Source organism: Enoplosus armatus, chromosome 14, assembly GCF_043641665.1.
Source record: "Enoplosus armatus isolate fEnoArm2 chromosome 14, fEnoArm2.hap1, whole genome shotgun sequence".
NCBI lineage: Eukaryota > Metazoa > Chordata > Actinopteri > Centrarchiformes > Enoplosidae > Enoplosus > Enoplosus armatus.
Window position 1 is genome coordinate 5522646 of NC_092193.1, and position 15377 is coordinate 5538022.

The window sequence follows — 15377 nt, forward strand, 5'->3', positions numbered from 1 at the left end:
GCTATACATCTAGATTTGGAGTAGCGATGGGTGCGTTGGCCCTTCACGAGAAGTGGATGCCTTATATTCAGCAGGCTGATATTGGCAGATTAATGCGGAGCGTCATCCTCTGCCTCCGGAGAGTTTCATCCGCACAACATGGGCCCAGAGGCAATCATGTCTTACACCAATCTCTACGTCTGCACCTCCTTCTGCCTCCAGACAAGCCTGCTTAAATCACTGCCCTCTCCCCATGGAGATTTATGCAAATCACAGGAAAGACTGGCAGCTTCTGCAGAATTAGGCCTCTTTTCGGCTCAAATTCCTCCACCAGTGAGTTCTCTACAGCGAATCAGACGGGCTGATTGGCCTGAATGTGAGTGTCAAAAGTGTTCTGCACGCTCCTGAAATTTCTGACAAAGGATGGACAGAATTATGGAGGTCTGGTCAAGGTGATACTGTTGTGCCGGGTGTCGTAAGCGATTACGTCCGGAGTGAAACCCTGCTGTGGGAGCTGTCAGCCTCTGTTAAGCACACTGCAACACCTTAAGAAGCAGTAATATTTCTGCTGGACAGTAAGGCAATCTCACATGATCCACAGTGAGGTGTCATTCGAGGTGTTATAAACCTCTCGCGAGCATGTATAATGCATAACCCGGTAGCATGGGAATGGTCTGCCTTATTTTCCTTGTTTGATTGAGTCTGCCTCCAGGTGCGATAAATTGTTCCCGCGCCGCTTTTCAGGAGAAATAGAAAACATTTGTCTTGTGGCTCTTTACATTCATGCCCCTGGTCTATCACAGCCGGAGACAGAAACTCAATATTTTCATTTAGACCAGAAAATTTTGAATTCAGGCCCTTTGAAATGTACACAATGGCAACCATGAGGGGGAAAGTGCTTCTATTTTGGGATTGCTTTGTGGATAATTTTTATGAGAAATCTTCCAGTTCTGTATTTCACTAGCTGTTTGTAAATCCATCACTAAGTTTGTGTGTAAAGTTCTTTCTACCAGCTAGTTTCACACACTCTGAAACTTTAGGGATGTCTTAGATAGTAAAGACTTATTAATGACTAATTACATCTGTAGGCTCCTTCCAATCAAAAGACAGAGTAAACAGAGAGAAATTTTAGCCTCACGAGCTGCCACATAACTTCCAAAAATAACAGTAAACTTACCTACCAAACTTTGTTGACTTTGTGTCTGAAATCACTCCCTATTTACAGTATAGTGCACTTTATTTACTGTCCGCCATTTTGTTTGAGTGCCCTCAAGCTCCATAATGGAACTAAAAAAGTGGCGTCCGTAGCATTTACACTATTTCTGTAGTGTAATTTTATTGATGAGAAACAATTACAGTTGTGCAACTAAAAAAGTCAGAAATCTCAATTTACTGCTCACTATTAAGTTAATTATTTAGTGTACATGATACAGAGAGTAGAGAATGAGGTAGTGGTTTCGGAGACAGCCTCAAAGGTGGCAGCATATATCTGATTAAGCTAACCTACCTGAAGAGTTTTGGTCATTTAGTTTAACTTGATTTGAATTATTATTACTTTTTAAATGTGTTGTATATTGTGTTTCTTCTCAGTTTGCATCATTATTTGATCAAGTATAAGGTCAGATATGCAACAGTTACACGTGTCTGCTACTGGGTGTAAATAATCTCTTTGGGAGAGCTTTGTGTGGTGCAACCTGTAATTTAGTGATGCGTAATGCATCATGTGTTATAATAAGCTGGCTAAGTTTGAATTTAAGAAAAGCTGATTCAACCTGTAAGAACAAGAACATGCTATCAGCTCTACGAGACTGTACTCTACAGCGGTTTGAGCTAAATGCTAACGTCTGAATGCTAACATGCTGATGTTTAGCTGGTGACCCTTGCCCTAACCCTAACAATTGCTAATTAGCAATAAACAGAAAGTATAGCTCAGGCTGTCAATAGTCTTGCAGGTATCAAACCAAAGTACTGAACAAGTAAACATTTTGAACTGATGATGGCGCTAGATGATATTTCACTCAGCACTAAAGCGGTGGACCGACTGACCAACTGGCCACTAGCATGACTGAAAACAAAGCAAAATCTGCAGCATATTCAGTTTAAGTAATTCTTTATCTTTTCCATTTGTTTTCTGACATGGCGTTAAACTGTGTTTTACTTCTTCAGTAAAACGCGCGTGCCCCCAGAGGATCGTTTGTAATGAATCCCTTTTTCCCGTGCAGACAGCTACAGCTAATCAACGACTTTTTAAGTGCCATGGAGACATTTCATACTGGGACTTGGCACGTTAATGTAATAATTATTGCTTATTAATTAATCGTGTTTAGAGCATTTTAATGAGTGTCAAGGTTAAATTCACACCCCAGTGCTATAATTTAATGATGACCGTGTTCCCGGCATTAAGCCTGCTTTTTTTTTAAATAACCCACTTTATTTTTAACACACACGCTTTAAAATCTGAGGCTTTCAGTAGATTTTGTATTTATCAGAGGGTGCCAAAATTATTGGGATTATAAAAGCGCACTCTGTTTGCGATTACTGCATGCCACGCTGAAACAGCACCGCCATGAACATGAAACTGCAACATGAATCACAGCTGAGAGGATGAAGAGGCCATAACATTTTATTGATTTACAGGACGTAATGTTCAGAGATTTTTGTTGGGAGCTAGATCCTATACTAAATAAAAATGTTCCATTGGGGTTTTTAGTTGTTAGATGAGGTTTTACACACTTCCTTAATGCATGTAAATGCGATTAGTGTTCATAGGAAGCTAATAATGTTCACAGCCGTTTTTATTTTTGTGACTGTAAACTACTGATGCAAGAAATGTCTCGCTTGGTTCTTTTGATAAATTATCTGCATCATACAGTTCAACGGCAACCCCCGCAGCTGTGTGTTAAGTGCCTTGCTCAGGGGCTCCTCAGCTGTAGGTTTCCACTCGCAAACCCATGTGTCTGGTTAGCCAGCCAGCGTTCCCCACAGGGCTCAGCCAATCTGTGTGCGCTGAAAGGCGTGATGGAGTTATGAGCAGGGCTGAAGGGAGTGGGAGATGATGGACGAGCTGCTGACAGCTCAAGGCTGCGGTGATGTGTGTCTCAACCACCCAGTAAATGGAGAGCTACCAGCCCAGGTCCAGAGATCATTTCGTAACCCGTGACTGAATCCATACACGGGAGAAAAAGCAAATGGTAGGTAGCTCTGTTGGAGTGATTCACGCGAGAATTATGTCTCATGAGAAAGAAAATCAACTCTGTTTTTGTTTCCTTTCTAAGGAGTTGATCTTCTGTTTGCACAACAATGAGTCATATGAGTGCTGATAAGCCAAGTGGTTGTAATATAATTTACTGGATTGTCTTGTGGGATTTTGTTTGCACACGAAAACTCTCCTTTTTGTTGATTAAACGCAGAACATGCAAGAGAAAGTTTCACGTTCGCCGCCTAAACAGTCGGCCAGAACGCATCACAAATGTAATTTATATTCGAGCCAGTGACATTACAGTTATTCTCCATTAAGCAAATGATCAAACGCGGCTTAGTCATCACACAATGCTTTTTCTTTTCTAACTTTCTCTTGCATTCATTCACTTAAGTAAGTTTAATCTCATCAAAACAAACCAAGCATATTAGCTTCAATTAGGTAAATCTCCCATTTCGGATTCAGAGAGGGCTTTCTTCCTCCCTTGGCAAAGCGTAGCTAAGAGCTATTATTGAAGATTCATTACAAATCCTCTTGCTCCACTAAAGTATAATAAGATATATAAAAAAAATATACAGAAAGATAAATTACACAACTCCCTGGCCTCTCTCTTGTGCATTGTCGCAGTAAGACTCTGTTGTAACCTCAGAGGTCCCACATTCAATTAACTTAATCAATGTTAGTTCTGGGCACAGTGACATTAATCTTAGGAAATAAAAGAAAATTATATAGAGCTGTGAAACCCTGATGAATAGTTTTTTTATAAATAATTACCAAATGCATTTTATTTTAAGTCACAAGCCCCTTGCCAAAACATCACTTTAATATTATTATTGCAAACATATAAAGTATATCACAAACTATAACATCATGAGATGGAAATTAAACAACGTTGAGATGGAATACATTTTAGGAGATCATTTAAAAAATAACCTAATTAAATTTAAATTAAATTGAGCTCGATTAAAAGACAAAAGCCAGTCGAGGCCTTATTGGGCTCCCTATCTTTTGAGGAATTGCACAATACTTAATTTTAGAAGAATATTTATCACCTTTTTCAAAAATGGAAATATAAAAGCTAAAGCTCTTCTCTGTCCCTGAACACAAAGAGTTGATGATCAATAGCAGTGATTACCTCATCAGTGGCTACTTCTGGGTCTAATTTTAAAGTCTGATTTTGTTGTCTTTATTCTGTTTTCCCGTGGTAATTTTAAGGTGACCCCTGGTCACTCACCAACTTTCCCTCTTAGCCTCTCAGTGATGGAGGATGTTATTACCTGTAAATACAAACGCATACAAACAGGCCAGAAAGCTTTGTTGTAAAAAGCTGTAAAAGAAAATGATGGAGGACTGCAGAAGTTTGATGATGTATTTCCTTTCTCTCTCTTCTCTGTTCTTAATATCTCGTTTTCTTGTGCCTCTTGTGTGAGCTGTACCGCAGACCTGCTGATTGTTGCCTTGGTTGTTGATAGAAGTTGATAAAAGTCTCTTGAACCGCAGCTGTAGACTTGAAACTTAGACTTGAATCACACTCAGGTCACAAAAGTGAGGACTTGAGACTTGGACCTGAATGCTATGGTACTTGACTTAATTGAGACTTGTGAAAGTCTGTGAAACCTGAGAAAAAAAGTGTTGACTTGGTAATTTAAAACAAATAAGATAGCAGCAGCAGTATATTTCATTATCAAGCCTGTACATTATAATAGTCAGCACTCGGACCTGACAGGCTTGGATCTTGACTTTGTGACTTGACTTGGATGTGCCCTCAAGAACTTGAGAGTTGGCTTATTTAATTTTGGACTTGACTTGAAACTTACTCTGACAGACTTGTCCTAATTGACTTGAGACTTGACTTGGACTTTCCTTGATTCATTTCGCCGTGGGACTTGACTCCGACTTGTCTTATTTGACTTGAGATTTGACTCCGACTTGTCTTTATTGACTTTGACTTGACACTTGGCATGGACCTGTCTCAACTGACTTTGACTTGTCGTGATTGACTTTAACTTGAGACTTGACTTGAGATATGACCTGGTTTTGTCTTATTTGACTTTGACTCGAGACTTGACTTGGACTTAATCAACTTAATTAATTGAACAATTATAATGCGCTGACTCGCTTCCTCTCCTCCAGCCTCTGAAGCTGCACTGCGAGCTCTGCAGCATCGTGTCCAGCTCCGGCCAGATGTTGGGCCAGGCTGCCGGCCCGCAGATCGACCGCTCCCCCTGCATCTGGCGGATGAACAACGCGCCCACGCGGGGCTTCGAACGCGACGTGGGCCAGAGGACCACGCTGAGAGTCGTCTCGCACACCAGCGTCCCCCTGCTGCTGCAGAAGCCCCAGTACTTCTTCGGCCAGGGCAACGACACGGTCTACGTTGTGTGGGGGCCGCTACGAAACATGAGGAAGGACGGGAAGGGCATCGTGTACAACATGCTGCGACAGGCGGCTGAGAACTACCCTCATGCACGAATCTACGTCACCACAGAGGACAGGATGAACTACTGTGACATGGTCTTCAAGAAGGAGACGGGAAAAGACAGGTGAGCCAGATCACAGTCTTATTTATTTCTTTGCTCCTGTTTTTGACTCAGCATCACTACATTCCACTGCACACCTCCAATTTTTCTCTCTGACAAATTCACCACTCAGTACTTCGACATTCACTGTTCTGCTCGCCGCTATAATATCGACCTCATCGATGCTGATGGTCTGCTCAATGCTCTGTGCTTTCCTCGTCTCAAATCCTCCCTTTCATGAGGCGTTATCAAAGTGAGTTACTTAACTTTCCCTCTGAAGAGGCACTACACAGCCCTGGAGGCCATTCTCTAGAGAGCAGCTTTTATGAGGAGCCTCAGAAGCATGGGCTGGCTGGGTTATAGACATCAGCCAAATGCCGGTCTGGGGAAAAATCTGGTTAATGAGGTAGCATGATTCTGGCAGTCTTTCTAAGCACCCTAGTTGCAGCCGGTCTCACAACTTCTCTGACAAGCATCTTGGTGCACTTTGAATTTGCAAAAAAGCTGTAAAATTATTCAAGCTGCAGATCAGTAAAGGATAACCTGGAAAGCTGGAACAAGTGTTTGTTTGTTGGAGACATTTGGCAACAACAAATGCTGAAATTGCGCTCTGTTAATTAAAGACAGACCCACCTAGCAACTCCTTTCTCTATCAATTCCCCAAAGAGAATTGCAGGTTAATGACTATGAGGACCAGGCTGCAGGCTCTCTATTGTTTAGGATGAACCTCATTTCTCAGACTAGCCTCTGCTCATTTCCACAGAGCGGTACACTCCTGCCTCTCCCACATGTCATCAAGACCTCTCTTAACTTCTTAAGAGGATTAACATGTTCGGTAATAGGCGTAGAATCCATTCCATTTCAGCTCCATTGTCTCGCTCTTATTCAGGATGGCAGGGTTAACAACGAATTTCATGTACAGCGTCCATGTTCAGCCTGGCTCAGCTGTTCCGAAAGGCCCGCGAAGCACAGATAGAGGCGTGGGATTAGGGAGGTTTGCCCGGGGAGAAGAATCTCATTACAGGACATAATGCTCCTGGGTGTGATGCAGCGCTCCAATCATTACTGATTGGTAACAGAGACCAAACTCTAGGTGCGAACAATGAACCGCATATAACGCGTATGTGATGAGCGCTGAGAGGTTTGTCTATATGTCAGTTTCCCTGCCTGTCCGTCATTGTTTGTGTTTGAAACTTGGCTGCACGTATTGCAGTATTTAGAGGTAATTAGTGCCCATGGTAACAGCTTTTAAATCAACCTGAAAGACAGCAGTAGCACAGTATATTTTAATGTAATGAGAGGAAGAGAAAGGAGTAACTGCTATCATTATGTTGAGCTTATAAAGTGTTATATCACTCCAGGAATAAACTACAGCTCTTTATGTTCCTCACTTAGTCATGCAAACTGGTTTTCTTGAAGTCTACAGCAATATAACTAATTCTAAAAATAAACTTCGTCAATTTATGTTCTCTGCTTATCCATACAAACTACATTTATTAACGTCTTAAAGTCCAGAACAACATAACACACTCCTGATACACTTTTACTGGGGCAGCTAATCTGCCTTTATCTTGTCATTTGTGACATGGTGCGCAGGATAATCATCAGTTTGGCGAAGAGAACAATGACAACTCTACTTATCCTGATTGCTGCGAGCAGCTGAGGAGGTGTACCGCAGCGCTGACTGAATGACTCGCCAGTCAATGGAGTAATCGTCTCTCAGCAATTGAGGGGTTGCGGTGATCTAAACAAGGCTAAAGTGAAGACCGCATCAGTCCAACCTGAGTTAACTCCATGACCAGGACTAGCTGATTTCAAAAGGAGCAGGTCGAAAAGGTCAAATGAGACCACCAAGTGCTGTTCAAGACCGAGAAGGAATTAATAAACAGCCACTAGCCAAACTGCATCCTAATTCTAAGCAGATTTTGAGTTGTCAGTATTCTGGCTGGGTTGCTCAAAGGAAATCGAGGAGAAAAAAATATTAAACGGATGGTGGTGACGAAAAACCTGCTCCAGTAACACCTCAGAAAGCAAACAAAGAAGTATTATAAATCTTTGGGAAAAAATGTGTTTTCTCTTGGTGAGGTGTTATTCTGTAGTCATAGTGGAATTAACATCCGTTGGCACAATTTTTGGATCATTTCCTAAGGAACAAAACAATGGAGTACATTGACTTCTTCTACACTAACTGCAAAAAAAAAAATCTTACTATTAAAATATGTGGAGTGGGTCCTCTTAATAATAATAATAATAATAATAACAATAATGTGTAAGGATCTTTTTTTTTTAGGATGTACAGACATGTAGGTAAATCTGCAGGAGATAAAGCACTGTTACTGAATACGGCATGCCACAGATTCATCATCATTACATACACAGGATTCTGCGGGTGCCTTTGTTTGCTGGCAGGGAAAACATCCGTGTTTATGTATTTTCAAACAAACAGGAGGTGTATCTTGATGACTCAGTGACGTCCCAGGTTCACATACGGCCAGGGATATTTGTCGCTTGTCGTCCTCCTCTCTCGCTCCATCCATCTATCGGTGAACTGTGCAAACAAAAAGCAAAAACAAAAAAAAAAAATTATCTAAAAGAAACAGGCAGGAAGAAATTGAATCAACGTCTAACAGGAGCCAAGTCAAGGAAAAGAAAAAAAGACTACAGCTTTGGATGTAAATGTATTTGACAGCTGCTTAAACATATGATTCATGTAAATGCGCACTGCGGCTGGAAGATGCACGGGCTGAACCTATCCGTCATCAGTGCTGCCTCCTGAGCTGCAGTCGTTGGCTGTCGGACCGTATCGGCGCGGGCCTGTTAGCGGCGGTAGATAACAGACCTTACGACGACACAGGACTTAAATCACAGTGTCACTTTACAGCAGTGCCACCTGGGCCTGTGTGACCCGGGTCTCTGCTTCCCAGCCAGCTGCTCCTTCATAGCATGTGTGTGTGTGTACTTTTTTGTTTGTTTGTGTGGATGTGTGAGTTTTCACAGGTGTGACACTGTCCTTCTGTTTCTGATAGTGTGGGCAGGTTTATTTTCCCTGTGAGTACTCATTCATTCATGTGGTCTTTTCCTATTCAACACTATTCTTTACATTCCTTTAACTATTTTTATCCTTGATAAGTACAACCTACAATTATATGTGTGTTTGTAAGACTGGTAAGTCACATTGAATGCATTTTTGACCATCAAGACATGCTTTTTACATAAGGCTTTCTTTACTTTACATATGTTAGCAGCCTTCTTCTTGTTTTTATTGCTTTGCCTGAAACAGAGCGATGTCTTATGCCATAGACATGGTGAGTCTTTGAGGCAGAGTAAAGTTTTGTTCACCAACATGTCGGGTGATGTGACTTCAGCAATTGATAAGACGTTTTCAGCTGAAGCAGGAATGCCCTAAAGTCATTAGCTTTGATAAAAACACCAAATGCTAATACCCGGATATAGTCCAAAACAAACAAGTCATGGACAGGAACGTTTATATTACATTGAACATGTTCACACATGTTTGTCGGCCCGTATAGTTCCTCGCAGTCACGGAAAGATGACCGAATTTACGTCACGTGAACACTCATGGCCACGCTGATGTGAAGAGTGCGATTCGGGCTTAAAGGTGTCAGTATGCGTCAACAGATGGATCGTGGAACAGCATCTGAAACCTGCTCCCTCCAAAACCGATCTGCTCATTAAACATCACCAACAGTCAAAAGACTCCTTAGGTGACCTTTAATTCCCAGAGAATACAGGTGTCATTTAGATATAACTCTTACTCTTTACTCTTGTCTACTGCGGTTTACATAACACATGGACCATGAAATTAGATGAACATTTACTTGTTTTTAATGTGCAAACATTATGGCTTCACATCTGTGTGGCAATTAACTCCTGTTCTTTAAAGCAAAGTCATCTGAAATGAGAAGACGTGGACGTCATGCAGCTGTTCCACATGTTTCATTTGATAGACAAACCTCATCCACTACATGTTTGCATGTAGATCTGCAGTTGGAACAAATGTTTGGCACGTCACCCCCGTCCTTGTGGCGGTCATGTACATCGCCACGCACGGCAGAGCACGAGGTACACGAGTACCTACTCATCAAAATCGAAAGCACGACTCATGGTCAAAAACTCCGCAGATGACCTTAAACTTCAGGAGAACACAGGTGCCATTTAGTCATTCTTCATTTATTCTGTGTACTTACATCACCCCCAGTCATTCTCATACGCATCCAGCATGAAATTAGATTACTGGTTGTTACGTACAGTTTTTTATGGTGTCGCATCTGGTTCAAAAATGAACTCCTGTTGAGACGTCGGAAATAACGTGAACGTGACTGTAAAATCTGTAAAGTGACATGTTTTTGAGAGATTATTTTGTGATGAAGACTCTGGTTTCTTGCTGTGAATGTCAGATGAGACTTGGCAGAGTGTGGCGTAAAACTCTTAACTCAGGTATAATTAAATGAGGATAAAATCGAAGAGCCGTGACTAAATGTGAATCTTCTAATTCGAGAAAACTATTTTTCACACTGGACCAGAATCGGTGGCAACAAACCGGAAGTGAGAAAAGTGACAAATTATCCTTAAAGGGGGTCGCTGATGCTTCAGGTTAAGTAACAGTCTGACGAAAGAACCAAAAATAAATGTTTCATCTGCAATTCATCATCAGTCAGTCTAATCGTAGATGAAGTTAATAGCAGATGCTCCACTCTCGTGGGCCTCCGAATATGTGGTGAATTTTATTTTAATCTGTTTTTATTAGGGTGAATGTCACGGCTGCGTAATCATGCCTCATAATCTCCAGCCGTCCACTTCATATGAGTGTAAGTACCCCTGGCAGTCAGCGCTTACTCATCCTGAAATAGTTTGGGTTTAAAATGAAACACCATTCAGTTGAACAGCTCCTCTGTGTTAAAACCACACGATGAGAGATTCTGTTCAATATTTGTGAATGTGAACAGCTCTTTACTAAAGTCATGTGTCGCACATCTGAGTGTGTGCTTTTGTGATGTTTTCAGTTAGAGGAGCCTGGAGGTGCTCCATAGAGAATGTATTGGGAAAGACAGAAGAGGGGAAAGCACCCACAGGGATTTTCTTGGGATGAGGGAGTATTTTTCCGGGTTTAAAACTGACAACGTCCCTGCGGAATAAAAACTCACTCGTACATAAACACTCAAACGAAACCTTTCGGTATCCCACAAGCCTCCTGTTCATTGTCTGTGAAACCGCTTTAGGCTTTGCTCCTGATAATGCTACAAGTTTTGAGTTTTGGCTCTATAGTTCCTGTATTTTAAGGACAGTGTCTCATGCTCAAAATGTTTCATTGGACCGGCAGAAATGCTTAATGCCTGTGCAGACCAGACAGTGAGCACGTTGTCTTACCTTCACGTTGTGTGTTCTCAGCTAGCTTGCTCACGTTAACCACGGATACGCCTGTATTTAGGAGTCACCCAGTTGACTTTAGAGATGGAGGGTGTGTGCAGTCACAGAGGCTAAGCTAGCTGCTGGATGGTCAGTGAATCCCTCCAAATTGTAGTTCTGCCTGCTTGTTGAAACACAATGTCTTGCAACCGACGCATCCCAATCCTAAAGAGTGACAAGTTCACGTTACTGTGAGACAGTTGCATCAAACAGCTTTACTCTTGATAAAGTGTTATGTTGAGTCAGAGAAACTTCCACACATTTCTCTGTCTGTCTCGCCACTGTCAGTTTTATTTTGCTCAGATGATAACAGAGAAAATCATTTACAGTTAATACATAAACCCACTTTCACTTAACAGAGATGACAGTCTCTTCTTTGTTGCTTTTATGTTTTAAAGAAATATTTCCAGTGCATCTTTGAAGTGTGTGATGTTCCAGACAAAGCAGCTGAAAATTGCTGCCCGACCCTGAAATATTCCAACACAGAGTGAAGGAATGCGACAGAAAGCACCCGATCACTGAACTTTGTTGATGCGTCCCGATGCGATGGAGAGTTTTCAATGTCAAATGACTCCCCACCAGTGCACAGACGTTTGTTTACAGGGTGCGTAGTACGTGACTGTGTCTGTAATTGCTTTATGTGAAGAGAAGAAGAAGCTGCAGATGCGATTGTTGCTGTTGCCTCGTGTAGGAGATTGAAACACAGTGTTCGCAGCATCACCACAGAACTGTAATTTCATGCTCATTATGACGAGCCGTTTAAAGAGACAAGCGAGCAGGAGGATTCATTGTGTTTCTCTCCACATGAAGTCGTGATTCCGACTGTATGCGGCCCTTAGAATCGGCACTGAGCGCGTCGCTCTCCGTCCCAACCAAGAATTTGTCACTGAGCAAGCGTGTAATGACATTACATTTCTGTGTTGAAAGCTTGTAATTGCTGTGAAATTATCTTATTAGATGGAGCCACTGGAAACCCCGGAACACAAATAACCCGACGGTTCTGGGCGTTCTGTTCATTGGGTCAAAACCGGTCAATTCAGAAGAACAAGGACGCCGTCGCAGAGCTTCCTCCCAGAATGATGAGAGAGAAATGAGGCAGAGGGAGAGAAGCAAAATATCAGCTGAAGGCGAAGTGCAGTCTTCCTTAAAGTCCATTTGCATTTATGTCCTAATGATGTAATGACACTCGGAGGATGTTAGCAAAACTATTAGTGGGGGAAGAGACATTGGGCTGGTCATTGGATTTCCATTTGGAAAGTCAAAAAGGCAACAAAAAAAAAATGTCCCCCATCTGTGTTAGAGGTTGACTCAGCCTCTCTGTGGTCTGTATGTACATTTAAACTATAGTGTCATTGATTAACAATGTTTTTTTTGCCCCTCTCCTTTTTTAAACTCATACTTTATCTTCTTATTTACACTCTATGGCCAAAAGTATGTGGACACCGGGACATTACAGCCCTATGTGATTGTCGAACATCTAATACAACACGGGCATTAATATGCTGCTCCAACAGCCTCCACTCACCTGGAAGGATTACCACAAGAGATTTGTTCCCATTCAGCCACTCGAACATTAGTGATGCCGGGCACTGATGTTGGTCGATAAAGGGGGGCTTACAGTTGTGCGTTAAGATGTTACGGCTTAAATTTGGAGCCTGCACGCGTAGCTGATGTGCGTCTCCTTAATAAATAGGGTCACACATCAGGGCGGTGTCAGCTACGGAGAGAAAGCCTACTGATTGGTTGGCATGCGCTGCGTGTGTTTAGGAGATTATTTGACAGTGAAGACAAACGTTAAGCAAGTTTAAATTATCTCCTCCTCCTGGAAAAGCCATTTTTACGAAACATAACAGCGATCCCCCTCCATTGATGGGACATGGGCCAAACTAAAAAATCAATGTACATGTTAAATACATTTTTTTAAATACACTACATTTCAAGTAGTTCTTATCACGTTTGTTCAAGTGTTCATTTTTCAGATAAGTTTGGTTTTAATTAGTTATTAGTTATTATTTGATGCTATGAAAACGGGGTGAAAGGTCACGACTGACAGCCGTGATTGACTGTGATGTGCTCGCGATTGGGTTGGGCGGGTGTGTGGGCGGGACCTCGATACCATGGCTCCACTCACCAATCACCACTTTGCAGACTCTGGCTCCAGATGACGTCACCAGCGTATCCGGGATATTTTGGCTTCATTTTTGTACAGTGGGAGGAAGTGGAGACACGTCGTCCATCTTTACATACAGTCTATATATACGTTATACGTTGGTATAAACCAGCGTTAGACCTGAGAACAACAGCAACATCCAACACTTTCAGGTGGTTATTCCTCACCACACTGAGAAAAGCATTTCTTTACGGACCGATCTGTGCATGAGGGCATTGTCATGTTGAAAGTATGAGGACAGTTGTGTCTTTTTTTGCCTTTCTTCCCACATTTTACGGCCACAGATGTTTGCAGTCGTATCACAACAACAACAATTTTGTCACGCAAGATGACACCTTTTGTCATACCCCCGTTTAGGTCGCCGTCTCTGCTCTCTAGAATATTGTAATACAGTCCGCTCTGTGCAGTGGAATAACAAAATCACGTGCGGCTCACATGAGTCGGTTATTCTACCAGCTGGGCAGTAACGCAGGTAGACATGATGGTTAGCCCGCAGCCACAAAAGCAGCAATTGCATTTTCTGTTCTGCTCTGCGGAACCCGATTGAAGAAGCTCCACTGGGCGAAATCTCCCAAACACACACCTGCATCACTAGTCATGTAGAAACCCATCTAATAAGCCTTATTAGATCAAATGCCTCTGTGGCTTCAGAAAAATAACACTCTAAAGAGATAAAATAGCCTCATAACACAAGGCTCTGGGGTGTGTCGGTGTGTATTAAGATTGTGTCTCTGCACCACTGTCACCAAGATGTTTTCTTGCTTATTTATGCTTTTTTTTTGTGAGAATTATATTTGTCCTTTAAAGGGCTATATTGTCCTTAAAAGGCATAAGAGGATGAGATGAACCTTTATTGTTCCCTATTGGGAAATTATATAGCTGCAGCGAGGAAAGAGGAAAATGATTCAGGAGGAGAAACATTTCACATGCATAGAGTTTAAAGTAGGGCATAAAGAACAGTTGAAACAACATGAATAGAAATGTAATTGACAAATAAATGGATAAAAAATTGTTTTGACTGACGTTCATCTACATCTATATCCATCTATTCAAGCAGTATATAATAGAGTTACACATCAACAAGAGCTAAAACACTAAAATCATGAAAATAATCGTTTGTTGCAACCTTAGTAGTTTACAGTAATCTAATCTAGAGGAAATGAAACTCTAGATTATATTACTGTAATGCTCTGATGCCCACATCAACAAATAACTCCAATTTTACTTAACATACACTGGCTCCCTGTTCGCTGTTGAGTACAAATTCCTCACGTTAACGTACAAAGCTGTTGATGGATCTGCGCCCCGTCATCTCTGTAACGTACACACCCTCCCACCCACTTCGCTCCAGGGTTGCACCCAGTCTCCTGCGCTTTAAGAAACTTCTTTAAACACCTTTTAAAACATGCTTTTAATAACACCTGTTAGAAATCTTGTTGTCTGCCACTGTTCATACAAGGTTATGTGCCTTGTATCTCTGGCACTTTGGGTGTAGAAAAGCGCTTTACAGATGCATTTTTATTTATTATTAATATCAACACAGTGTTGTAAAAGCATAAAGGATACCATAAATGTGAAATGAATAACATGAATCATCTGTCAGTGCAGTGCAATGTAAAGTGTAACTACAACAGTATGAACACAACAAGTGATGTGAATTTCCAGCGATACTAATGGTCTGCAAAAACCTTTTGTCTTCACATTAATCAGGTCTACAGATGGCCTTGCCCTCCTCCTCCCACTCTCTCTCTCTTCCTCTTCGTCTTCTTTTCCCAGGCCAGAGTTTGACATTTTAACTGCAGCAGGTAGAGAATCTTAAGTCTCCAGACAGAGCAGATAACTTGTCTCATGGATCCTCGAACACCGTCGGACTTAAACAAGCTTTTCTTTAATGTTTAGGCTCAAGACGTGTTACTTTATGCCGCGCTGTGGGATCACAATCAAATAATCTGCAAAATAGGCCTAAACATAAAATGCAAGATGTGCAGCCTGCTGCGTAATTTGAGAAAACGCTCACTCTGTGATGTCAAGTAATGCTTTTACTGGCGCGAGCAGGACAAAGACGGATCTGCTATCAGTGTCC

At 41.7% G+C, this 15377-nt stretch overlaps 1 protein-coding gene across 2 annotated transcripts in view; it reads left to right on the forward strand.

Moving 5' to 3' along the window:
• The first annotated feature begins 5299 nt into the window (after nt 1-5299).
• st6galnac3 (ST6 (alpha-N-acetyl-neuraminyl-2,3-beta-galactosyl-1,3)-N-acetylgalactosaminide alpha-2,6-sialyltransferase 3) overlaps nt 5300-15377 on the forward strand; it is a 31481-nt gene continuing 21403 nt past the window's right edge. The window contains exon 1 of one of the 2 annotated variants that reach the window (XM_070919208.1): nt 5300-5721. In XM_070919208.1, coding sequence (XP_070775309.1) covers nt 5363-5721 — 359 coding nt within the window. In that variant the 5' untranslated portion in view covers nt 5300-5362. The remainder of the gene's footprint in view (nt 5722-15377) is intronic. The other variant, XM_070919209.1, reaches the window with a different exon arrangement.